The following is a 25,791-nucleotide window of genomic DNA, read 5'->3' on the forward strand; positions in this document are numbered from 1 at the left end:
GGGACAGAAAAAGAACCCAGCCAGCAGCTGTTACAGAGTCTTGTGGTAAATTTTATTGACCCCCCTTTCCATTTTTCCAACCCCTTCTATACAGATCTCCCTGGAACCCAAGAGAGCAAACAGATTCCTGAAGGGAAGCAGAAAGAACTGGTCCTATGCATGCTGGTATTCACTGCAATGCCTGGGGTTACAGGTACTCAGGTGACAAATTCTCTCTACACCATGGGAAGTTGGGCTGTGTGAGGAGATACAAACCCAGCAGCTATCTCTCGATTTGTGCATTGTGTAAGTGGTCTGGTGCTCAGCTCCAAGCCTCAACACTAACACCCCTTGTCCCTGGGGCAAGCTTCAGGATAATCTCATGTCCTTCATGAGCTCAGGAGATCCTAGCAGCTGGGCTTGTATGAAACTTGATGCCTGAGCTCTTCCCACATGCTGTCGTTTCAGAGGCAGAAAATGCTCTGGACTCTCCTCATAGACCCATCCAGGAGCAGTATGGGCAGGTGTGTGTGTGTCCTAGGAAGGGCAGCAAGTTGGAGTGGATCTGGGGCAGCCATGGAGAGGAGCAGCCAGGAGATGACAGGCCGGCAAACTGTGAAAACAGGATACAGACAAATGAATAGGAAGGAAAGAAAACAAACCTGATGTGAAAAGCACACGCCTGCAATCCAAAGTATGGCAGTGTCCCCCTGTAGAGGATGCTGAGCTCTGAGGATCCTTTCCCCCCCCTATTCTCCCCTTCCCCAGGACAATGACCAACAATACTTTCCAGCATCAGAGAGCGTCCAGAGGAAGGCACAAGACTTCCAGACTTCACTTCACGGACAATACCCCCTCCTGACAAGCTGATGATCACTCTGCTATGTACTCCTGTGCTCACAATGAACCATTAAATAGCATTCCCTACTGCTGCCCTAAGTCCCTGTCACCAGCAGGAACAGGAGAAAGCAAGCCCAATCAAAGCCCAAATACCTGTCCGCCCAGTGATTCTCCTGGCAGATTTTCAAGAGGCCTCAGGGCACCAGGCCAATCTTCTGAGAAGCCGCATAAAGAGTTTGTCTCCATCATTCCTGAGAGACTCACCAGCTCCTGCCTTGCAAAGAAACAGCAATTTAAATCACACTGACTCAGTCAGTGGAAAGGATCAGCACTGGTCATCCCACTCCATGCTTCAAACCTAGGAAAGATCAGGCCCTTCGCCTCCTTGTGTCCAGGCTGGGAGGGGTAGGCAGGACTCCTCTCCAGTGAGCACTGGCAGAAGAGACAGGAGATGCTGGACCTAGTCCTTGCTCTCTCATCAAACCCAGCAGTTGGGGTCCCAGTCCCCGTGCTTTTCTCCCCAATGCCCACTGTGCAGCTGGGGGTGATGGCAAAGCAGGCACACCACATACAACACAGAGAAGCATTTTCCAGAGCACTGGGGAATTTATACTATGCTCACCACTGGGACATTTGAGCACCTGGTAGGATTTGCTTGCATCAATCCCTCCCTTCTATGGTATAAGGCTCCTGATACCTACTCTCAGTGCCATAGAGTGCCACGCTTCACAGGCCCCCCCTAGGCATGTTAACACACTGTTCACTCTAGCTAGTTGCTGCCTAGGGCAGCTCAGTGTAATGGCCACTATATGCAGAGGGATTCTAGGAAGTGCTGGGAAGGATACCCATTGATTTGGGTGGATCCTCCATGTTTCATGTTGCTAGGCTTCTGCCCCTCCCTCTCCCTACAAGAGTCTCTCTCCTGTAAGACCCTAGAGGGGCCAAGAGCAACTGGCAGGCACTTTCCTTGGAAGTCCTTGTCCACACAGGAGAGGATGCTGGGTGGGCGGGTCCCAGGCATGCAATGCCCGTCTCCACAGCTTGACTTGCATGTCCCAGGAGCGGCGGCTATATTTCTTGTACTTATTTGGAGTTCGGGGGTGAATCCCTGACTGCCGAGCGGCCCTGGGAATGAAGCAGGACATTTATCAGTGACCACATGCTTCCATTAAACATTCCTCACCCCAGCATCAAGACCACCCTAACCCAGCAGGAGCATGGCACTAATAGGACCCCAGTAGGATGTAGGAAGCGCACTCCAAAGATTCCTGAATATGTCAAGTTTCTGGGACTTTTGGAAGGGGGAAGGGAAAGGAAGTTGCCTTCAGGCAGGATCAAAGGGAAGGAAGTCACTTTACATCAGTTTCAGGTATCTCTTCCCTTGGTGGGGAGCCTGAGGTCACAGTCGGAATCAGCAGGCTTATATGGGAAGTGGAGGTGAAAGCCAGGGACCACCTCACTTGGGGACCTGTTGTAGGAAGTGCTGGTAGCCAATAGTATTCTTCCCATAGTCTATCTGCTTCTGTCTCCTCTGCAGGATGGTCTCATCGGTCTCAGTGTCAGATCTGGTGAAGAGAAAAAGTTAGTACTAGAGACACAAAAGTCAGCCCTGGACAAGCCACACGGTCAGCATGCATCCAACACACCTCAATCCTGAGCTGGCGCCTCTTGCTGGGCCTGGCCTTGTGCCAATTCCCACGCTGACCATATTAACTCCAGGGGAGAACGGCTTTGATGACAAGGGCCTGTCCCAAGGAAAAGAAAGTTTGTTGCACGATAAACTTGCTTGTGTCACAGCCAGGTGTGACCACTGCATCCGACAGACTAGCCAGCCATCGGTTTGGTCCTGGGAAGCAGAACTAAACTGGGCAATGCAGCTTATCATAAAGGTACAGAGGATCCAGCCCAGCTTCTGGGACAGTTTATTCCTTTGAAACTCAGAACTGAAGCCCTGAGACCGGTCAGACCTCTCCGGAGAGGGCAACAGGATTACACCAGGCCAGCTCTGGGGTCTGTTGATGGAAGCCCTGGATACATGATCAAGGCAGCCAGTCATATGCTCAGATTATGTGTATTGCAGTGATACTCACAGTCCCCCACTCAGAATCAGAGCCCCGTTGTGCTGCATGTTATACAGACACAGACAATCCTTGCCCCAGAGTTTACAAAGGACGGGGAAGGAAAACAGTCAAGTAGATACAATTATAAATCTGCAAAACTCAAAAATGCAGATGTATCTCTCTTTAAGAGTCAAATAGCCAACTGCCAATTAAGCTAAATCTTCATTAACTGGCAGATTTCTATAATGTAGCAAGTATCAGTGGTTGATTTATACACTCTTCCTATCAGACCAAGGACATAAGAACAAGTCAAGGGGTCTCATCCCAAATACCTATTGCCATCAGCAGGGATCCCTTCAGCCTCATCTACAAAACAGAAAATGGTGACTCAGGAAAATGCTTGAATGTAACACCTTCTTCCCATCTTATTTTCTGTTTATCTTTTAGACTAAGCTTCTTAGTGTGGGGGACTGTATGTTTTATACAGGGTCAAGAAGTGTCCGTGCTTAGACAATAGGATGAGATCTCAACTGTCGGAGTAAAAATATATGACAACTAAGCAATGTGACAAAACTAAATCTACAGCCCCACATCTTACCATAGCTTTACATACTCCCGCAGGACTTTAGTGTCTACAAGGCTACTGGGAGATTAATCCCAAGAGTCCCACTCTGCAACAGCAACATCTCTACTGGGATATGTAGTGCCACTTTCCTGAAAGCGGCAATGGGAATTCTGGGCAAGGAAGGAGACTGGGAGAAGGGCGGTATCTGAATCAGAGAACCAGGTCATGCTGGTGTGGGAGTGACACTATATGTGAAAGAAAGCATATTCAAATGAAGTAAAAATCTTAAATGAACCAAACTATACCATAGAATCTCTAAGGATAGTAATTCCATGCTCTATTAATAAGAATATAGCAGTAGAGATACATTACCGACCACCTGACCAAGATGGTGATAGTGATTATGAAATGCTCAGGGAGATTAGAGAGGCTATTAAAATAAAAATCTCAATAATAATGGGGGATTTCAACTATCCCCACATTGACTGGGTACATGTCACCTCAGGACGGGATGCAGAGATTAAGGTGTCTAGACACCGTAAACAACTGCGTCTTGGACAGCTAATCCTGGAAACTACAAGAGAAGAGGCAATTCTTGATTTAGCCCTACGTGGAGCACAGGATCTAGTCCAAGAGGTGAATATAGCTGGACTGCTTGGTAATAGTGACCATAATATAATTAAATTTAACATCCCTGTGGCGGGAAAACACGTCAGCCCAACACTGTAGCATTTAATTTCAGAAAGGGGAACTACACAAAAATGAGGAGGTTAGTTAAACAGAAATTAAAAGGTACAGCGCAAAATGTGAAATCCTGCAAGCTGCATGGAAACTTTTTAAAGACACCATAATAGAGGCTCAACTTAAATGTGTATCCCAAATTTAAAAACATAGTAAGAGAACCAAAAAATCTGCCACTGTGGCTAAACAAAATAAAAGAAGCAGTGAAAGGCAAAAAGGCATCCCTTAAAAAGTGGAAGTTAAATCCTAGTGAGGAAAATAGAAAGGAGCATAAACTCTGGCAAATGAGGTGTAAAAATATAATTAGGAAGGCCCAAAAAGAATTTGAAGAACAGCTAGCCAAAGACTCAAAAAGTAATAGCAAAAAATGTTTTAAGTACATGAGAAGCAGGAAGCCTGCTAAACAATCAGTGGGCCAACTGGACGATCGAGATGCTAAAGGAGCACTCAAGGACAATAAGGCCATTGCGGAGAAACTAAATGAATTACAAGCGAGTCTCATCTTACGCACATTTAACATGCGCGAATTCAGCTTTGCACGGTCGGCAAAAACTAAAACAAAAAGAAAAATAATTTAAATACTATACCTGTAGTGCAGGCGATTCCGCCCACCATTACACTCAATGTAATTTTGACTATACGCGATTTTCACTTTACATGCTGACAACGGAACGGAACCCCAGCATAAGATGAGACTTGCCTGTATTTGTATCGGTCTTCATGGCTGAGGATGAGAGGGGGATTCCCAAACCTGAGCCATTCTTTTTAGGTGACAAATCTGAGGAACTGTCCCAGATTGAGGTGTCATTAGAAGAGGTTTTTTGGAACAAATTGATAAACTAAATGGTAGTAAGTCACCAGGACCAGATGGTATTCACCCGAGTTCTGAAGTAACTACTAACTGTAGTCTGTAACCTATCATTTAAATCAGCTTATCTACCAAATGACTTGAGAATAGCTAATGTGACGCCAATTTTTAAAAAAGGCTCCAGAGGTGATCCTGGCAATTAGAGGCCGGTAAGCCTGACTTCTGTACCAGACAAACTGGTTGAAATGATAGTAAAGAACAGAATTGTCAGACACAGATGAACATAATTTGTTGGAGAAGAGTCAACATGGTTTTTGTAAAGGGAAATCATGCCTCAGCAATCTACTAGAATTCTTTGAGGGGGTCAACAAACATGTGGACATGGGTGATCCAGTGAATATAGTGTACTTAGATTTTCAGAAAGCCTTTGACAAGGTCCCTCACCAAAGGCTCTTAAGCAAAGTAAACTCTCATGGGATAAGAGAGACAGTCCTCTCATGGATCAGTAACTGGTTAAAAGATAGAACAATGAGGAGTCCTTGTGGCACCTTAGAGAATAACAAATTTATTTGGGCATAAGCTTTCATGGGCTAAAATCCACCAGTTGACAAGAAGGGGTGAATATCAACAGAGGGAAAAAAATAATGTTCTCACACCTTCTTGTCAACTGCTGGGAATGGGCCACATCCACCCTAACTGAATTGGCTTCGTTAGCACTGACCCCCCACTTGGTAAGGCAACTCCCATCTTTTCATGTGCTGTAATATATATACCTGCTTACTGTATTTTCCACTCCATGCATCTGATGAAGTGGGTCCTAGCCCATGAAAGCTTATGCCCAAATAAATGTGTTAGTCTCCAAGGTGCCACAAGGACTCCTCATTGTTTTTACTGATACAGACTAACACGGCTACCCCTCTGAAACCTGGTTAAAATATAGGAAACAAAGGGTAGGATTAAATGGTCAGTTTTCAGAATGGAGAGGGGTAAATAGTGGTGAAGAGTTACAAAGGGAACTCACAAAACTGGGTGACAGGGTAACAAAATGGCAGATGAAATTCAATGTTGATAAATGCAAAGTAATAAACATTGGAAACCATAATCCCAACTATACGTATAAAATGCTGGGGTCTACATTGGCTGTTACCACTCAAGAAAGATCTTGGAGTCATAGTGGTTAGTTCTTTGAAAACATCCACTCAATGTTCAGCGGCAGTCAAAAAAAGCAAACAATGTTGGGAATCATTAAGAAAAGGATAGATGGTAAGACAGAAAATATCATATTGCCTCTATATATATCCATGGTATGCCCACATCTTGAATACTGCGTGCAGATGTGATCACCCCATCTCAAAAAAGATATGTTGGAATTGAGAAAAGTACAGAGAAGGGCAACAAAAACGATGAGGGGGATGGAACAACTTCTGTATGACAAGAGATTAATAAGACGGGGACTATTCATCTTGGAAAAGAGATGACTAAGGGGGGGATATGATAGAGGTCTATAAAATCATAACTAGTGTGGAGAAAGTAAATAAGGAAGCGTTATTTACCCCTTCTCATAACACAAGAACTAGGGGTCACCAAATGAAATTAATAGGTAGCAGATTTTAAAACAACCAAAAGGAAGTATATTTTCACACATCGCACAGTCAACCTGTGGAACTTCTTGCCAGAGGATATTATGAAGCCCAAGACTACAACAGAGTTCAAAAAAGAACTAGGCAAGTTCATGGAGGATCAGTCCATCAATGGCTATTAGCCAGGATGGGCAGGGATGATGTCCCTAGTCTCTGTTTGCCAGAAGCTGGGAATGGGCAATGGGATGGATCACTTGATGATTACCTGTTCTGTTCATTCCCTCTGGGGCACCTGGCATTGGTCACAGTCAGAAGACAGGATAATGGGCTAGATGGACCTTTGGTCTGACCCAGTCTGGCCGCTCTTATGCCCCTAGTCATCCTCCATCCAACTCACTCTTGATGTTTTCCAGCACAAATTGCTCATTCTTCCTCCCAAGCTCTCACTACATTAAACATCATGTTCTCCCTTGCAGCCATAGAAATAATCCTAAATAGACACATTTGTCACCACCAGCTCTCTTTTTTCTTTGAAATTCTTGCCCCATTAATTATATGCATTTTTTCTCTAAGGCCATAGGCAAATGTCTGCTAACTATGTATAATCTAGACAGAAAGCTTCTGCATACCATGTGTGTTTCCACCCACCTGTCTTTCTCACATACAGATGCTTTTCCAGAGGCAGGCTCTTCACATCCAAGAACAAGAGGGTCATGAAACAGAGAACTGTATGCCAGTTATGGAAGAAAATCAATTCTCCACTCTAGACAGAGCTCACAACCCTTCCCTACAACGCAGCTAGCTCAGGGACCCATCCTACCCCTCAGCCCATAGAAAACACTGACTTCTGAAAAGTCAGTGCCGGCACGAGGGATAGAATTCTCTTAAATAAGTTGAGTCAGCTAAAAACTGATCTTCAAAGAATGATTCTAAACCAAGGGGAAGCAGTCACCACCTTTGAAGGCAGCCAAGGGGCTATGGGTGACAAAGCCTCCAAATTAATTTATCTGAGCCTAAAGAGGATTGTCAGCCCAGTGAGACACGGGCTAGGAGCATTATGAAGTAATGCAAACACGGTGTCAAGCATGCCCTGTCCCTACACCTCTGGACCCGGAATGAAGCCCGAGTGCCACCACAGGCAGCAGGGCCAGTCTATCGCCCAGGTTCATTGTGTGTGTGTCTTGCAGTAGCGCCTAGGAGCCCCAACCGGAGCAGCTCTGGCCCAGCCACGGCGGGCGCCACGCTCGGGGACCGCGCAGGCCGCAGCAGCGCAGCGGGAGCCGGAGGAGGGTCACAGCGTGTCGGGCGCTGGAGAAGCCCCCGCAGGAATCCCCGTTAGTTACCGGGACAGACACCGGCACAGGGACGGTCCCACCCGCCCCCGCTGCACCCAGCGCCGGGGAGCCGCCCCGGTCCCGGCTCCGCGAAGGGCTGCCGGAGGCGCGGCTCGGGGGGGCGGGGAATGGGGCAGCCCCCCCGGCCCCGCGTGGGAACAGGGCGCCACGGGCAGGGCCGGGCAGCGAGTCACGGGAGCGGGGCGCGGCTCAGACACGGCCCGGGGGCTCGGCCCAGGTCTGCCCCGCCCGGGCGTTACAGCCCCGGGACAGCTGCGGGGTCCGGGCCGCGCGCCGGTACCTGCGGGCCAGCGGCTCCCAGCCGCACAGCGCGCGCGGCGCGGGCAGCATGGCCACTGGCGGGCGGGGCGTCACGTCACGTCACCAGGCAGGGTTCGCCTGGGGAAGAAGCGGCGCGCCCCCTCACTAATATTTACAGACCGCGCCCCCACGCATCACGTGCTCCCGGGGGCGGTGATTGGCTTCACGGAGCCAATAAGCGCTAGACATGGGCGGAACCCCTTTTACGTCTGTCCAATATCAAGAGCAACGTCCCGCCCGCCATTTCTCCCCCAATAGGTTCTCACTTCGCTCGAGTCACGCGGACATTACTCAATCAGAGAGCGGCTCTTGTGTTTGGTCCCGTCCCCCGCTCGCCCTGATTGGCTACGGTCGGCAACAATCTCTGTGATTGGCTGGGATCCGGCGGCAGGTTTAAGTTCCCCGTGCTCTAGTTTCATTCAAGTCTGCGGGCCCGGGGCCCGGGGCTAGACCGGGCCAGCGATCAGTGGGGCGCGGCGGAGCGGCGCGGCTGGGGGGCGAGTGAGCCGGGACCCGCCTGTCCGCGTGGGGGCGCGACCCGCGGGCGCCCGGAGGCCCTGGCGATGGGCCGCGGGTGACCCGGCTTGTGTGCTCCTAGGTGCGGTCCCGCGGCGCCATGGCCGGGAATCTCTCCCCCGGGGGAGCCGGCGGCCCCCGCTCGCGTCTCGGCTTCCGAGCCAGCTGCAGGATGGTGCTGAACTTGCTGCGGGACACCGAGGTCTCGCTGCCCTTCACCCCGGAGCTGCCCCGCACCCCGGTCACCGCCCTCGCTCGGGGCCTTAGGAACCTCAGCGCCTTGGCTGGGTAAATCCCGTCTCGCCGCCTCGGGCGCTGGAGCACGCGGGGAAACTCTCCTGACGGGGAGCGGGGCTGAGGAACAGCCCCAGGCACGAGTGCAGTGCCGGGGGACAGACTCGGCATCCACCCAATGGAACCGAAATCTGCCCTCCACCCGCCCTGCCAGCAAACGCCCCGTAGCAGAATGGGGGCCCGGTACAAGCTTAGCTTGTTCTTTTGCTGAAATCCTTCGGTGTTTCATCCACCTGCCGCTCAGGCTGCCCAGCGGGCAGAGACCGAATAGTGCTTCTGATCGTCCCCAAGTAGTGCAGGTGGCATTGGAGAAGAAGCGGGGGGGTGGTAAGAGCAGTCTCTTTGCTCAGCTTGGGTCAGGATGAACACATCAACTAGTGCTCCTGCTACAAGGACTGGGTCAGCAGCTTGCTCTTGATGGGTGGGGGGAGGGTTAATAAATTCAGGCCTAAATTTAGGATTTCTTGCTGTTTAGTGTTTGCATCACTGTGTTGAAAACAACTTTAGTCTAAAGGTTGTGATGCCTGCAAGGCCTGTTCAAAAGGAACCAAGAGGACTATAAGACTCTCTGTCCCAGCACTGGCTCCTGCAAGAAACTCGGGGGGCGGCTTCTCATTTAAAAAAAAATATTTCTTGATGTGAACAGCATGGCCACTAAACCTCATCTTTTTATAAAGGCACCTCAAGACCTTCCGAAATGGCTCACAAAGCTCAGGTTCTGAGTTCTTTGCGTAGGGCTGGGGAAGGTACCTCTTATGGTTCCGGCGGCTCTAAGTGGGTGCATGATGTAAAAAAGAGTTCTGACAAAGATCCTGCTGTTGGATCCAGTGCAGTCTCATACCTTGATGTCCACATGCTGATTTACAAAAATGTCACAATTTTCCCCATCCCCTGATACTTTTGATTTTGATTTGTTGTTGCAGGGATACACCAAAGTGCTGTCTAGATCTGTCTGATCTCAGCAGTGGTGAGGAGATGCCTGCCTTCAATTTCACCCATTCCCCAGACATGGCTGGTAAGAGCTGACCGGCTGGGACAAAATTCTGAGCCTTAGCTCTAGTTTTATTGCTTGCTATTATGCTGGTGGCAAGACCCAAAAGAACATTTTGGTTACAACTAGTACTGTCAGCCAGCTCAGCCCCTTCCCATTATTTTATTTTATTATTTATTTTGTATTGCAAGAATGTCTACCTAGGGGTCCCAATCAAGGACCAGTACCTCATTTTGCTATGTGCTGTTAAATAAGTAATAGAGTTCCTGAGAACTCTCTCATTCTGGGATTATGAAAAGATTCAGCAGGTGGATTAAACAGATAGATGGGTTGTGGTTAGGTGAAGACAAGTAAAACAAGCACGTTTTGCATAGTATAGGCAGTAGCTGCAACTCACTTGACTAGCCATTTCCAACAGTCAGTGCTTGTAATTGTTAATAATGGTGCCAAGACTCTCAGAATCCTCAACTCCAGCTGTATACCCCTTCAATATGAGACAGTCCAAAATGAGCCCAGCTTCCACAAGGCTGAGGCTTCACAGCCTAGCCAGGTGGAAAGGACTCTGCCATCCTTATAGTGAAAAGATTGGCTGTTGTAGCTATTCTCTTAGAATGCTCCCTTGAACTGTTCTCTAACTGTGCTGTTGCCAAAGCATGGAAAGCATTGGCACATGGGATCATTTGTTTTTACAGTTTACATAAACCTAGGGATGCTGTTGCAACACATCAGCAATATTAGTGGAGCACATCCCTGTCTCACTCTGCCTTAAAAGTGAAGGTTACAAATATAGTCTTCCTTGAACAAGTTAAATCAGCAGAAAACGCTGCTTTACTAGTTTTGTGAATTTCAAAATCTTCAACTTTGTCTCATCCATCCCTTGGGACTGTCCAGTACTGAGCCCGGCTGTATAATTTCTAGAATTTTTCCCACTGTAGTTTGAAATGTCTCCAGTTACTTCCTGGAGCCCATTCCACAGCATGGGTCTCCTCACTAGGAGGTATTCCTGATATTCAGCCTACCATTATCCTTTTCTGTTTAATCTCTCATCTTGGGTAGTCCTAGAATGTTGGCCACAGGAGACTCTAGATGCCTTTTCTTCATTTCACATAATTGCTCCTACTTTATTCTCCATGCTCATGCCCACTGTGTTTTGCTGACTTCTCTCTCTTCAGTTGCAGGTCAGGTGGACTCCTCAGGACCTCAGGATGGGCTGTAAGTTCTGTATATCAGGGCTCTTCTATGAGCACCCATCACTACAGTATCTGTAGTTCCTGTTAATGAGCCAGATCAGATGAAGAATGATATGCTCTGAAATGGCAATACATACCACGCTTGGGCTGAGGAAGAGATTCCCCCTCAAAAGTAGCAGGGATCTTTCCTGACCTGTCCAGATAGTTTTCTTATCTTTATAAAATGTCAGTGACTCCTGGCTGGAAGATACTGTGTAGTTAAGCAAGGAGTGTTAACATTTAGGTTCTAGATGGAGTGCGCCATGTGCCATGTCATGCAAACCTTTCCTTTCCAGCTGCTGAGTCTTTGCACTCCTTTTCCTTTTGAACTCTATTTAATCATAACCACCATTAATTTACGGAGAAGGTCAGTAATGATATGGACTCCTTCACCTCCAATCAGCTGTTCAGATCTGGCTACCGTTAGTAGTAACCAAAAGTAGTTTCTATTCTGTGGCTCTGGTTCTTATGTGCAATGAGCATTGTGTGTTTTTTAAACTGCCTCAGCTCAGTTCAGAGGTTTTCATATCACATAAAAACACTGGTTTGTCAGCAGCCTCAATGGAGAAGAGACCAAGGACTAAATGGGCCACAGTAATTGAATTCCCTTTGATGGGATCCTTCCAAAATATGATTGAGGCATGTGAGGGGGTGAAATGAAGTTCTGTGCTGCAGCTGTCCATACAGTACCTGTCCCGTTCTCCAGCACGGTCAGGCAGGCACCATTTCTGGCATATACCTGCATTGCTGTGCTCACATGTGAAAAGAGCAGCAAGGTAAAATCAAAAAAGATCTCTGAGTAAATCTGAAGGCCTGTTGTAATAATTAGGTCTCCAAATTTACTCTTAATTATGAGCTCAACTGTAATAAGTATATAAACGTTCATAATATGTGACAATAGCCTATGACAACAAATGTTGATGGGACAAGATACAAAAGGGAGACAGACAAACTGAATTAGTCTAAACAAAAAGGCAACTTTGATATAACTCAAAGAATATATTAAAATCATGCCTGGTAAACAGATGATGTGGAACCAGAAATTAAGTAACCAAAATTGGTATGTCAGAAACTAGCCCTAACTGGTGGACTAAATAATAAACATTCATTACTGAAAACAATTTGACCTACTTTCATTAACATCTGTTATTACAGGTAACATCTTAGAACTTTCATACCGTTAAGGTAAAGTTGTAGGGCCAGTTATTACAACAGCTGTTTTACCCACTGTTCCTTTTATCGGTCGTTAAAGAAAGAGATTTGGGGAAGAAAATAGGGAAGAACAAATGGAAGCAAGCTTTGCCACCATGGCTGTCACCCCCACCATCTCCTGGGTTTCTGGGCCTCTGTTACCTTAATCCTGAGCAACGTCCTGACCAGACTGAGACAGAGGACATTGCCACCCATAGTGGCTCCAGCTGAATCCCAACCACCACCTGAGATGAAACGAGATTGGATTTAAACTGGAGCTGGTGCTGCTGCTTCAGCTGTCATCAATCTCAGCTAACTTCTTTTCCCCAAAGGGACAGTTTAGGACTTTAACAGAAGTAGCAACAACAACAGCTTCAGCTCATCTCAACTAATCTTTTCACTCTTACCAAAGAGGACAGTAATTATCATAGGACTGGAAGGGACCTTGAGAGGTTATCTAGTCTAGTCCCCTGCACTCATGGCAGGACTAAGGATTACCTAGTTCATCTTTGAGACCATCGAATAGACTGTCACACGAGGGTTTTTTTTCTTATAAAACTCCTTACAGCTAACAGGAAAGGGAACAAGGGATGTTAAAATGAAAGCCTTACTTAATACTTCACACTTGAAATGCCTTAACTGCTTTCCTTCTTTTCTGCATCTTTAATAAAAGATTAAAAAGGATTTTTAATGATGTGTCTGCCATAGTACTAAGCAGGCTGTGGTCTCTGTATACCAAACCCCAGACCTTGTTTAATAGAGTTTAATGTTGGACAGTGACTGGGTTATGTTAACACCTTCAGCCCATATTCCATCTAAATTAGTACAGCAGGCCACTGGTCTCTTCTCCCTCAAATCCTTCCTCAAGAACCACTTCTGCTGAGACCCTGCACTTTATTTTTTGATTTTAATGTAATGACAGCAAGGCTGACTGGGCTGAGTGCAGTTTGTAAAATTAACAGGATGATTGTGCAGCATCCAGCCCTATGGCTAAGGCTGGATCGGATCCCCTCCCCCCAGCACATGCACACCCTGCTCTGTCTGGCACGCTCGCTTGGCGAGCCTATTTCAGATTAGACGGAGCTCTTTGGGGCAGTGCCGGCGCAGTGATGCCCAAGCAGGGCCTTTGGGCACTACTGCCATACACAAGAGAACAATCTTTGACGTTTGTTCAGAGTTTCCTAGATGGGAGCTTATTGCTTCCCAGCTCTGCCCACCCATGCAGGGCACATTCCAGAGCAGGTGGTGCATTGGCTAGGCTGCTGTCAGAAATGGCTGTTTTCTCTCCTACACACTCATCAACATGTTCCTCTCATGAGGCAGCCTCCCGTTGATTATAGACAGCCTGCAGGTTCTTGCCTAGAGCGGCTCCCCACGTCATCTTTAGCTGGCCCCAGGCAGTACGTATTTTCTGGTTTCAGTCCTGCCTGGGCCTGGACAGGTGGAGTTTGGGTCTGGAGGCCTTTGAAGGGAAGAATTCAATCTCTCTTTTCTGAGCCTACTGACAAAGCAGTGTTTTTTGTGATGTGGAAACTTGGTTTTTAGGGTCATCCTGGGAGCACCAGTTGCATTGGGTGTGGTATTATTTCTTATTCAGTTTTACACAAGACTCTGTAAATCTGAGAGAGACAGTTTGCAGCTGGCCAGCCATGTCCTGTTCAGCATAAATAGGGGGATGATCTGTAAAATGAGGGGCAGGATCCCTGAGTTCTAATCCCAGCTCTGCCAGTGACTCACCATGTGGCCTGGAGCGAGATTCTGTTTCTCCGAGACTCAGTGTCCCTTCCATAAAATGGGATAATCGTCCTGTCCTGCCTGCTGAGCATCACCAGGGTGCTGTGTTAGTGCTGAGCATTGTCATTCGGCATAAGTTCTGCAGGGACATACTGAAGTGGGTGGGTCCCCCCTGAGGACGTGCAGGCTGGACAGCAGAGCAAGCCCCAGGACACTGACAGACTGTTTTTCTCCCTGCAGAGAGGCACAGAGGCAGAATGTAAAATCTTTCCTGGTAAGTGACTCCTCTTCATTGGGAGACAGGTTATTTTGTTACCGGGAGGAGTTGGGGCATCTGAGCAGGCCCAGGAAATGCTGTGGGCTGTTGTAAGGAGGCTAGGTGCAGTGGGACACTGACTGCAGGTCTCAGGGCTCATGTTTACCATTGTCCCAGTGAGCAATCCCTTCTGTGCATTGTAGCCCCAGGTATTATGCAGCACACCGAGTTCCCCAGGCTCCATGCAGCGAGAGGGCAACAAGATAGACAACTCCCTGAACATGGAAAACGTGAGTACCTGCTGGATGGGGCCGGGGGGGCTGCACAGGCATTTGCTGGAAGTGGTGGCAGATGGGAGCACATGTACTGCAGCTCTGTAGCACAGAATCCTTACCAAGCACTGAATATGGAAGGGGGTAATCCTCTAAGATCCCCAAATTGCCTTTCCTCCTTCCCCACTAACTGTGGTGCTGAATCTATTCCTAACCAAGATCCAAGGCCTGTTTAATGCCGGGGGAGGTTTGAAACTGTCTTAGGCTCTTGACCCTGGAGGTGGAGGATGTGGCCAGCTCTCAGCTCAAGGCCCTTTCCCCTTTCTCTTGTTTCAGGAGGGCCGCTGGTTTAAGCACCCAGGGTGGCAAATGCCTAGGTCCCTGCTGTTTCGAAAGAGAGCAACAGCTCAGCTGGTGAGTTAATGCTTCAGGCTTCTCAGTATCCAATGATCTGATACGGTGAGTGTGGAGAGGATAATGCCAATGATATTTAATATAATATATGGAGATATACCTATCTCATAGAGCTTGAAGGGACCCTGAAAGGTCATCAAGTCCAGCCCCCTGCCTTCACTAGCAGGACCAAGTACCGATTTTGCCCCAGATCCCTAAGTGGCACCCCCTCAAGGATTAAACTCACAACCCTGGGTTTAGCAGGCCAATGCTCAAACCACTGAACTATCCCTCCCCCGATGATAGAGAGGGCTGGATGGGGATGAGCCCTCCTCTGAGATGTGGAGGACGGGAGCAGGCTGGGTCAGATCTCCCTTTTCTTATGGGGGCACTGTGCCTTGTCTGAAGCCCTGCTTTCTGTGGAGAGCAGGAATCAGAGAGTTCACAGGTTTGTGAATTGGTTTGACACTGGCGGCAGTCAGGGAAGTCTGCTCTGCAACAGCCCTAGGCAGTACTCTTTGGGATTAGTTAACAGACTGACCATATGGAGTCTGCAAAAAGAAGAACAGGAGTACTTGTGGCACCTTAGAGACTAACACATTTATTAGAGCATAAGCTTTCGTGGACTACAGCCCACTTCTTCGGATGCATATGGAGTCTGGTTCTCGACCATCAGGAGTTACTGTCAGTGAGTGGTACTGACAGCATGGCAGAGCAGGTCTGGGATCTGCAGTGCAGCTTGCCTGGGTGGGAACAAGGCACAGTTGCAGGACTGTAACTCCATTTCTTCCCCTGTCAGGATGCAGGGGGCTTGGAGGAGTGTGAAGTGAAAGATTTGGGCAGCCCAATTGCTGCAGTGGCACCGCATCCATGCAGAATGGCAGAGAACTTGGACAGCTTTGAAGAGCTCTTCCCCAATGAACAAGAAGACATGGAGGTGAGAGTAGCCAGGCATAGTCATCATCTGCTCTGCATGTACTCCACTGTGTGCTTCATGGAGCAGTTCACAAGCTGGGGAAGTAGACACTGCAGAGTCTGTCCTGGTCTGGACTGACAGGCTACCAAGAGCCAGCAGGTGTTTAGGTGCATTCTGGATATTTCTAGGGAGCCGGGTAGCTTTGATAGTGTTTAGTTGGACAAAGTATTGGCAGCCTGAGCTCCACTGGAGAAGATGCAGAGCTCAACTCTCCCCTTCCACAGTTGGAGGAGTGGAGCGACCTGGGATATGGTGAGCAGCCCTCCTGGACACTAGCAGATCCCTAGCTGTGTGTTCTCCCTCCATCACGGGGCACAGCAGCATACAGCTACAGGTTACTCTTGGTCACTGGATGCCTGACAGTGATTTCAGGTAAGTTGTGCTTGTGATTAATGCTGTTTCTATGCCCCCCAGAAACCAGTGGCTGGGAATCTGTCCTCCAGCATGGCTGTCCTGCTCTCTGGACCCCTCCTCACACAGGACATCAATGTCAGTGAAGTGAGTGAGCTTACCTACTAATACGTCATTAAATCGGACCTGCCCAGGTGTCTGGGAAAAGCTTGTATCCTGCAGGGCAAAAATCATTCTTGGACTGGGGGGTGCTGCTTGGGCTGGCATTGCTCACTAGCCACTTATTGCCATTCTAGGAGGAGCTGCTCTGCTTCCAGCTCCAAAGGGGTTTTACAGAGATGAGCCTCTGCAACCCAGGCTTCCGGGAAGGGAGCATTGCTCCAAAAGTGTTGAGCTGGGGAGATGGCGCCCCCTTGTGACTTGCCTTTCCTTCCCCTCTTGTCTGTCTCCAAGCAGATCTCTATCAACAGAAGTCGCCTGTACCGCTCACCATCCATGCCAGAGAAGTTGGACAGACCGGTGCTGAAGCGAATAGTGAGATGCCAGGACAATGAAACTCCAGTCAAGGTGAAACTGAGACGCAACCCTGTCTATGAGGAGCTGGAGCAGGTAAGGGAGCCAGACCTGGGAATCATTAAGAAAGGGATAGATAATAAGACAAAATATCATATTGCCTCTATATAAATCCATGGTACGTCCACATCTTGAATACTGCGTGCAGATGTGGTCTCTCCATCTCAAAAAGATATATTGGAATTGGAAAAGGTTCAGAAAAAGGCAACAAAAATGATTGGGGGTATGGAACAGCTTCCATATGAGGAGAAATTAATAAGACTGGGACTTTTCACATTGGAAAAGAGATGACTAAGGGGGGATATGCCAGAGGATGTTATGAAGGCCAAGAGGATCTTTGCCAGAGGATGTTGTGAAGGCCAAGACTATAACAGGGTTCAAAAAAGAACTAGATAAATTCATGGAGGATAGGTCCATCAATGGCTATTAGCCAGGATGGGCAGGGATGGTGTCCCTAGCCTCTGTTTGCCAGAAGCTGAGATTGGGTAACAGGGGATGGATCACTTGATGATTACCTGTCCTGTTCATTCTGGGGCACCTGGCAGTGGCCACTGTTGGAAGCCAAGATACTGGGATAGATGGAGCTTTGGTCTGACCCAGCCTGGCCATTCTTATGCCAGGGACTTTGGAGGGGGTAGTCCAGCCTTTGCTTTGGGGAAACTGTAAGACGGGTGTTGGCCAGCCCATATGGGCAGAGCCACACAGTGGAGTAGCCGGTTAGGGACTGGTTGGCTTGTGTATTGCTGATGGCTGCCTGATTGGTTGCAGGGCGCAACTCTGAAGAAGGCGGCCTCACTCTCAGACATGGAAATTGTCAAAGTTCTTGATCAGGACTATGGCTTCCGACAGCTCATCGGGGACTTCTCTAAGGTCTGTGTCTGCTCCAGCCACCTGTGCCCTGAGCAGTCTCCCAGCTCTCGAAAGGGGTACGCCCTGATGTGGGAGAAGGAGCCACCTAATGTTGATGTGCAGAGCTGATTATTTTCCTTGCTGCACAGCAGAGGGATGAGAATCCTAGGCCGTAACCCCCCGAGACACTCCTAGGGAGCTGGTTTGGTTTCTACATGTTAAACAATCTTTGATTCAAAATCAAATCCTGATGCCCGCAGGGAGGTGGCAGGTAAGTCAAGGATCTGAGAGCAATACCTCCCAGCAAACACAGGAATCCTGTGCTCAAAGAAACAGTTATGGATTTAATCAGTGGATGGGGGGGTGAAGGATACAGGGACAGTCACCAAAGGGCCTGGGGGGTGGAAACCAGTCTGAGTTTGAGGATCTAGAAGAGCAGGGTCCTTGCAGCTATTATGATTCTGAGCTGGACTGAGAATGTCTCTCTAGGTGTATGCGCTGCCAACAGTGACAGGAAGGCAACAGGATCTGAGATACATCACTCCGGAGACTGTGAGCAATGGCCTGCCCCCGTGTCTGTAACTGTGTCCTTCCCCACCCAAGCGTGCCTGTGCTCCCAGCTCTGCCTCTCCCTCCCCTCCAACATCCTTGTGTGTTACTCCTGAGAGCTGCTTGGTGGGGGCTATTTGACCTGCCTGTTGAAGCTGCTGCTTGTGAATCCTGATTCAAGTCTTGACTGCATTAATGTGGAGAAAGACTCCTTAATCCAGCCTTCAAAGCTTGTTAGCACTAGAGCATAATTAGACGCACCCTTTTCCAGCCACAAGCGTCACTTGAATGTTCTCTTGTCTTTTGGCTGAGCAATCCCTGCTGCACACAGCCTGTGGCTCTTGCTGGCCTGGCAAGAAGAGCAGTTCTGTCTCAGAAGGGGAAGTTGTGTGGCTGGGAGCTGCCCCTCATTGTTGAATCCTTTAAGTGTAAATTGGATCCTTTACAGGTGGCTGCTCTTCTCTTTGGGCAATTCCAAAGCTTGATTGAGACATTCTACATCATCGACTGTCGCTACCCCTATGAGTATCGGGGGGGGCACATAAAGGTGAGGGGACTGGGGAGGGTCTGAAGTAGGAGGTGGAACTGGGATGTCAGTATCCCCATGTGTTGCTGAGAATTGATCTTTCTTAACCCCCCCCCCCAATTTCTGCACTGCAGGGGGCTCTGAACTTTCACAGGCAGGAAGAGGTCTTTGAGTTCTTGCTGAAGAAGCCTCTGTTCCCGTCCACGCCACAGAAACGCATTGTCCTTGTGTTCCACTGTGAATTCTCCTCAGAACGGGGCCCCAAGATGTGAGTGCAGGTCCTGTCTGGTCAGAGCTGGGAAAAGACAGCTGCTAGCAGGAGGAGGGTGCTCCTTGCTGAAATAACTCCTGCTGCTGCCTGTCTGACTTAGCTCCACATGTTGCTGTTTGAAGGTGCCGCTATCTGAGGGCAGAAGATCGAGCCATGAATGAGTACCCTGCACTGCACTATCCTGAGCTCTACGTCCTGAAGGGAGGCTACAAGGAGTTCTTCCCTGAGTACAAGGTAATGGCAGGTGGGGATAAGGAGTCTCAGACCTTCTGAGATGGGGGCTGACTTGCCTCAAGGCCGCAGCAAGTCAGAAAAGTCGGTGTTAGCAGTGGGATTAGAACTGAGTTCCTAGTTTCCATTGCTGTGCTTGGACCACTAGACTGTGCCCCGCTGCCCACTAGTAGGTGTTCGTTACCAGTGAGGTGAAACCAAAGAAACAATGCCATACCACTGAGAACACAGCAGACCCAGCTCCCACCATTGGAATTGTCTAGATGGGCTGGCTAGAGTTCCCTTGCTCTAGCTGGATAATGTGTCTTCCCTTCCTTTCTCAGGAGCTCTGTGAACCCCAGGACTACTGTCCAATGCACCACCAGGACTACAAGGCAGAATTGCTGAAATTCCGTACCAAGAGCAAGTTGTGGGCTGGAGACCGGAGGAGACGCGACCAAATCGCTCGTCTCATGAAGCTGTGAGGGCAGAGGCAGCAGCCTTGAGTGGGCACTGCTTGGAAGGGCTCTGCCTTGCACAGCAACAGTGTTTTTTCTCTTGGAAGTGGGTCACTCAGTGACAGTCAGAGGCTGGAAAGTGGGAACCTGCCTTGTCCTGTGGAAACTGCAGCCACCTTCAGCCATTTCAGATGCTAACAAATGCTACAGGAAGGCTGGTTAAAAAAGGTCTTGATTCTTGATGCTGCATTTTGGAAAGACTGTGGCTGAGCAGGACCCGGGTGGACCTAGCAGTCTGTAAGGAAACGGGGCCTCCTTCACATGGAAGGCACAGAGCGGGCCAGGTTCTAGGCTGCCTCTCAATGTTGTGCCCCCCATTGCAGGGCAGGCTATGTCACAGCCTGAGCTTTGACTCCTTTTTCCATCTCCTGCTTCTAGCAGGAACCTCCGTGTTTCTCCTCACTGTTACTCTAGGTTTTGCATTTAATTGTCTCTCTTTAGTGACAGAATAAACAGATACCAAAGTGCTTGATTTGAACAGCTCTCCCTGTCCCTCCAGCCTGGTGACTCCCACCCATTTGTACCATTAGGATATTATTAAATCATCTTGTGGCAGAAGCCCCTGGGTGACTAAACAGATGCCAAATCCTGGCCTGTGATTGGCTGAGAAGTCCTGTGATGTGTAAGCCTCTATAAGGTTAACACTGAAGGCTGGAACAATGTTAACCAATCAGATAACATCTCTGCTGCATCCTTATTAGCATCTCACAGTCACTTAAGGAATTGATGAACAGCAGCTAATCAAATCACATATGCAAATCTTTGCTTCCTGCTTGGCTCACTAGGATATTGACTTCTACCATTATCTCCATTTAGAATGTTGGGGAAAAGACAAGTTTGAAATTCCCACCCATAAAGAGGGGGAGTTAACCATTTATATGGATAAGGAGAACATCCCATTAGGAGGAATATGAATCCTGTTTCAAGGCACATGCCAACTGCCAAAGTTAGGAAGACCTCAGGGGCAGGTTATTCCAAAATTGTCCATTACGGGTTTGTTTTTTTGCACCTTCCTCTGAAGCTTTTAGCAGGGGCACTCTGACAGGAGCCCTGGGCTAGAAATCCTTATGTCCCAGTTATACTTTGCATGGACATTGAGAATGTATATAATAAAACAGGCTGTCTTGTTCTTGAGGTAAACAATGACCCAGGCAAATAAATACTGATGCTAATTGAAACACAATTATTCTCCATACACTAGAGGAGTGTGTACTGCTTTACAGCTAAGTAAGAGATGGTCCCAGCTCCAAGGAGTCTGCAGTGTAGATTAGAAAAGGCATGGTATAGAGGAGATGGTATTGGCCTGAGGGTGGGGACAGTGTGTTGTCTTGGACACAATCTGTGCTATTTTTCTGTGTGTTAGAATTTTGAATTTACCTACTGTGAGAAAATGTTAATTTGTTTGCTATTTACATTGTCAGTAGCTTCTACCTTGTTCCTTCTGCTCCCGAAAAGCAATAGGTCTGGGGCCCACAAAGCAGGAAAGATTGGGTGAGTTCACATTTACTTCTTTCAATCTATCCCAGCCAATCTGGAAGCAACAAAGTCCAAATATCTTCCTTCGACTCTGAGGAACACAAGCTTTCTTTCTGCACAGCCTCTGTAACTAAGATCAATGATAGGAATAAGTTCTTGTAGTGTCCTGACTCTGAGCACAGCTCCACGTCTGTGTTTGCTTGGACAGAAGAGATGTTTAGCCTATTCCATGCTGTCTTACAAGGCCAGCTCCTTAAGCTGTCTGTAAAGCTTACTGGGGTACTGTATAAGGAAGTTCAGGGGGAGCACAGGGCTGGGGAGGAGCACAAAGCTGCTGCTAGGTGAAACAATTCCACCAGATGGCACTGCTGCAGTATAGTTAAGGTGAAGAGATGAAGATGTCCCCATTGTCGGCTGGACTCTAGGCATATTTGATATCTGGGCAGGGGATGTCAACACCAGTACATATGCTCCATGAAACAGTGCAGGAGGGGAAGCACAGAGAATGGGGGCATCCCTACAGTTCTTGTGTGTTCTCCAGGGGGCAATCTTGCACTTATCCCCAGAGGCTGGATGCAAGGGACTCTTCCCTCCACCGTGTAATCCACTGGCCAGCCCAGGAGCTTTACACCATAGCCTTCATACTCACCAAAAGGAGTGAGTGCCAGGTTCCTGTGGTGTCTCTGATCTGCCTCACCCTGCTGCCTTCCTGGGAATGTTTCCTCCTGGTGATTGGGCATTTGTGACTGAGTTGTGGTTTGGCTTTTTTTCTTTTCCAGGTTTCATCTCCCATTCTGTAGTAAGCTGTCTCCCCGGGATGGGAGAGCAAAGTGCACATGGCCATAAGATGAGAGAGCCTCTCTGCTCCCCCTACATACTGCTGCTTCTGCAGGAGCTTGTGGCAAACACCTCTGAAATTGGACTTTTTCAGTACATTGCATCCAACTCAACCTGTTCTCTTTATTCCCCTGGCTGACCCTCCAAGGTGTCCCCAGGTGCAGAGTTCAGCTTGCCATCTATGGATCCAGGAGCTGCAGGTGTCTCTTAGGAAGAATGAGTTACCTGTAGAATGAGCTTGCATAACTCCCTTCACTAGCTTCCCCTCTCAGGGCCACAGAACTTGGGGTCCAGTCTGAGTGTGAGCATCTACACAGTGATTTTTGAGCTCCCTGAGCCTGAGTTAGATGACTCAACCCAGACATGTGCAGACGTAGCCTAAACGTGCTGAGTACTCAGTAAATATAATTAAACTAATCCTTGAAAGGTTGGTTGAAATCTACTCTGCTGGGAGGAATGGGGGCTGATGTCTGTAAGAAGATAAAGCAAAGGCATGAGAACTTCCAAAAACCCTGTTGCCAGGGACTTAATTTGGAGGATGCTGCCTCTGTGGACACAGCAGCTGTGTTGTGGTTCAAAGTCCTGCTGTGGGGGAGAGGCCTGTACCTCAGTCTCTCCTGGTAGAGTCACTGCAGCACCTGATCCTGCTGATAAGGAGCAAAGCAAACACCAGCCCCAGCGCTGCTGCCTTCCACGTGCCCATCTTTATTACTAGAGCCCTGCACGGATACAAAATTTGTATCCACATCTGATCCGTGATCCGCAAAAATGATCCGTGGATATAAAGCAGATATCTGCAGATTTGTAGGGCTTTAGATATAAAATTTGGATCCGCCTCCATCCACAATCTGCAAAAAATGGTCCATGGATGTCCACGGATTTGCAGGGCTCTATTATTACAATCAAAAAGGGCAAATGTACAAGTTTGGCTGAAATAAAAATGCTGCTAGAGCCAGTGGGAAGCTGCATCCTCTGTGGGGAGGAGAAGAAAGGATTAACCAGCAGTATCTGTTCCTGTAGTTTGTCTCCAGCTCATGGCTTGAGGTGAAGGGGGATTCATAGATTCCCAGGCCAGAAGGGATCCTTGTGATCATCTAATTGGACCTTCTGTATAAAACAGGCCACAGAACATCGCCAAAATAATTGCTGGAGCAGATTTTAGAAAAACATCCAACCTTGATGTAAAAATGGTCAGTAATGGAGAATCCACCAAGGTAAATTGTTCCAGTGGTTAACTCAGGGGTCTCAAACACACAACCTGCGGGCCACATGCTCGGAGTGGAAGTTTTCTGTAACATTTTTATAATTCCTAGTCGAGCCTCAGTCTCCTTGACTTTACGCTTTGACTGGGGGGTTGGAAAGGGTTACGCAGTACAGGAAACGGCCCACAGCCGCATGTTTGAGACCCCTGGTGTAGATCATCATCAGTGTTACTGACCACATAAGGAATAGTTACAGGTGTTTATATTTTATTAAAACCCCTCTTCGCATTACAGTTTTAAAAAAGTTAATACATTGAGTTTTAATAGCATACTATATTACTCTTCATTTTTTTCATTTTTGACTATACTTTTGTATCATATGAGAAGGTGTCAGTGATGCGGCCCTCAGGCCAATGTACTAGTCCTCATGTGGCCCTCGTGGTGATTTGAGTTTGAGATCCGTGGGTTAACTACTCTCACGGTTAAAAATGTACGCATTACTTCCAGTTTGAATTTGTCTAGCTTCAACTTCCAGCCATTGGATCATGTTAGCCCTCTCGCGGCTAGCTTGAAGACTCTATTATTAAATAGTTGTTCCCCATGTAGATACTTACATACTGTAATCAACCTTTTCTTTGTTAGACTCAAAAGAGTTCAATCTATTTAGCCAAGCTCTGGAAGGCATGTTTTCTAATTCTTTAATCAGTCTTGTGGCTTTTCTCTGAACCCTTTCCAATTTATCAACATCTTTTTTGAATTGGGGACACCAGCACTGGACATAGTATTCCAGCAGTGGTCATACCAGTGCTAAATACAGAAGTAAAATAACCTCTCTACCCCTACTCAAGATTCCCCTGTTTATGCATCCCAGGATTTCACTAGCTCTTTTGGCCATCAAGATCTCTATCAAGCATTCTTAAAACTACAATACCCACCTGCTGAAGTGAAAAAACAGATTGACAGAGCCAGATGAGTACCCAGAAGTCACCTCCTACAAGACAGGCCCAACAAAGAAAATAACAGAACACCACTAGCTGTCACCTTCAGCCCCCAACTAAAACCTCTCCAGCGCATCATCAGAGATCTACAACCTATCCTGAAAGATGATCCTTTACTCTCACAGATCTTGGGAGACAGACCTGTCCTCGCTTACAGACAACCCCCCAACCTAAAGCAAATACTCACCAGCAACCACACATCACTGAACAAAACCACTAACCCAGGAACCTATCCTTGTAACAAACCCCGATGCCAACTCTGTCCACATATCTATTCAAGTGACATCATCATAGGACCTAATCACATCAGCCATACCATCAGGGGCTCGTTCACCTGCACATCTACCAATGTGATATATGCCATCATGTGCCAGCAATGCCCCTCTGCCATGTACATTGGCCAAACCGGACAGTCTCTACGCAAAAGAATTAATGGACACAAATCTGACATCAGGAATCAAAATACTCAAAAACCAGTGGGAGAACACTTTAACCTGTCTGGTCATTCAGTGACAGACCTGCGGGTGGCTATATTACAACAGAAAAACTTCAAAAACAGACTCCAAAGAGAGACTGCAGAGCTAGAATTGATATGCAAACTAGACACAATCAACTCCGGTTTGAATAAGGACTGGGAATGGCTGAGCCATTACAAACGTTGACTCTATCTCCCCTTGTAAGTACTCTCACACTTCTTATCACACTGTCTGTACTCGGCTAGCTTGATTATCACTTCAAAAGTTTTTTTTCTCTTAATTAATTGGCCTCTCAGAGTTGGTAAGACAACTCCCACCTGTTTATGCTCTCTGTATGTGTGTATATATATCTCCTCATTATATGTTCCATTCTATATGCATCCGAAGAAGTGGGCTGTAGTCCACGAAAGCTTATGCTCTAATAAATTTGTTAGTCTCTAAGGTGCCACAAGTACTCCTGTTCTTCTTTTGGCCATCGTGTCACATTGGGAGCTCATGTTCAGATCAGAATTTCTGCCAAATCAATGGGGGAAATAATTTTAAATGTTGTTTTGTCACTTAATTTCTCTTCAATCAGCATCTGCCCAGCCACGCTGCAGGAGCAGTAAAAGCTTGTTTTCTTCTCCAGAGTTTGCTGCCTGTTATCGTGTGCAATGTAGCACACCAGGCATCTGAACAGCTGCTGGCCCTGAGGCATTGGAGCATCTGTTTGGGTCTCTCTTACCATGAACGTGATCACAGCACTGCACATTCGTTTTAGTTTTACCTCGGGCAAAGAAAGGGAAAGTAGCTGCACTGCCACAGCACCAATCGCAAATACAACACTGGGCAAAACAATGTCCCAAAAGCCAAGGGATTTGTACTTTTCATAAAAT

General features: G+C 47.7%; 2 protein-coding genes across 4 annotated transcripts; one reads left to right on the plus strand and one right to left on the minus strand.

The window, feature by feature from the left end:
* Positions 1-30: 30 nt before the first annotated feature.
* Positions 31-8,261, minus strand: LOC128841679 (oocyte-specific histone RNA stem-loop-binding protein 2-like). The gene is made up of 7 exons (XM_054036944.1): positions 8,209-8,261; positions 7,222-7,299; positions 2,466-2,564; positions 2,280-2,384; positions 1,785-1,944; positions 973-1,092; positions 31-592 (listed from the first exon to the last, which is right to left on the minus strand). The coding sequence occupies exons 1-7, from the start codon at positions 8,256-8,258 to the stop codon at positions 473-475; spliced, it is 732 nt and encodes a 243-aa protein (XP_053892919.1). The 5' UTR covers positions 8,259-8,261; the 3' UTR covers positions 31-472.
* Positions 8,262-8,715: 454 nt separating this feature from the next.
* Positions 8,716-24,614, plus strand: CDC25C (cell division cycle 25C). Of its 3 annotated transcripts, XR_008445909.1 has the most exons (16): positions 8,716-9,032; positions 9,962-10,053; positions 11,202-11,241; positions 14,424-14,457; positions 14,643-14,729; positions 15,048-15,125; positions 15,904-16,041; positions 16,495-16,578; positions 16,888-17,040; positions 17,773-17,874; positions 18,343-18,405; positions 18,851-18,949; positions 19,063-19,196; positions 19,322-19,433; positions 19,754-21,418; positions 22,183-24,614. XR_008445909.1 is itself a non-coding variant. In XM_054036940.1 (15 exons), exons 1-15 carry the CDS (start codon positions 8,845-8,847, stop codon positions 19,892-19,894), a joined length of 1,545 nt encoding a protein of 514 aa, XP_053892915.1. In that variant the 5' UTR covers positions 8,716-8,844; the 3' UTR covers positions 19,895-24,614. The 3 variants fall into 3 exon arrangements, 2 of the variants coding, with proteins under 2 accessions (XP_053892915.1, XP_053892916.1); XM_054036940.1 differs by having other exon boundaries at positions 19,754-24,614; XM_054036941.1 differs by lacking the exon at positions 18,343-18,405 and having other exon boundaries at positions 19,754-24,614.
* The last annotated feature ends 1,177 nt before the right edge of the window (positions 24,615-25,791 follow it).

The sequence above is a fragment of the Malaclemys terrapin genome, chromosome 8, assembly GCF_027887155.1.
Source record: "Malaclemys terrapin pileata isolate rMalTer1 chromosome 8, rMalTer1.hap1, whole genome shotgun sequence".
NCBI classification, from domain to species: domain Eukaryota; kingdom Metazoa; phylum Chordata; order Testudines; family Emydidae; genus Malaclemys; species Malaclemys terrapin.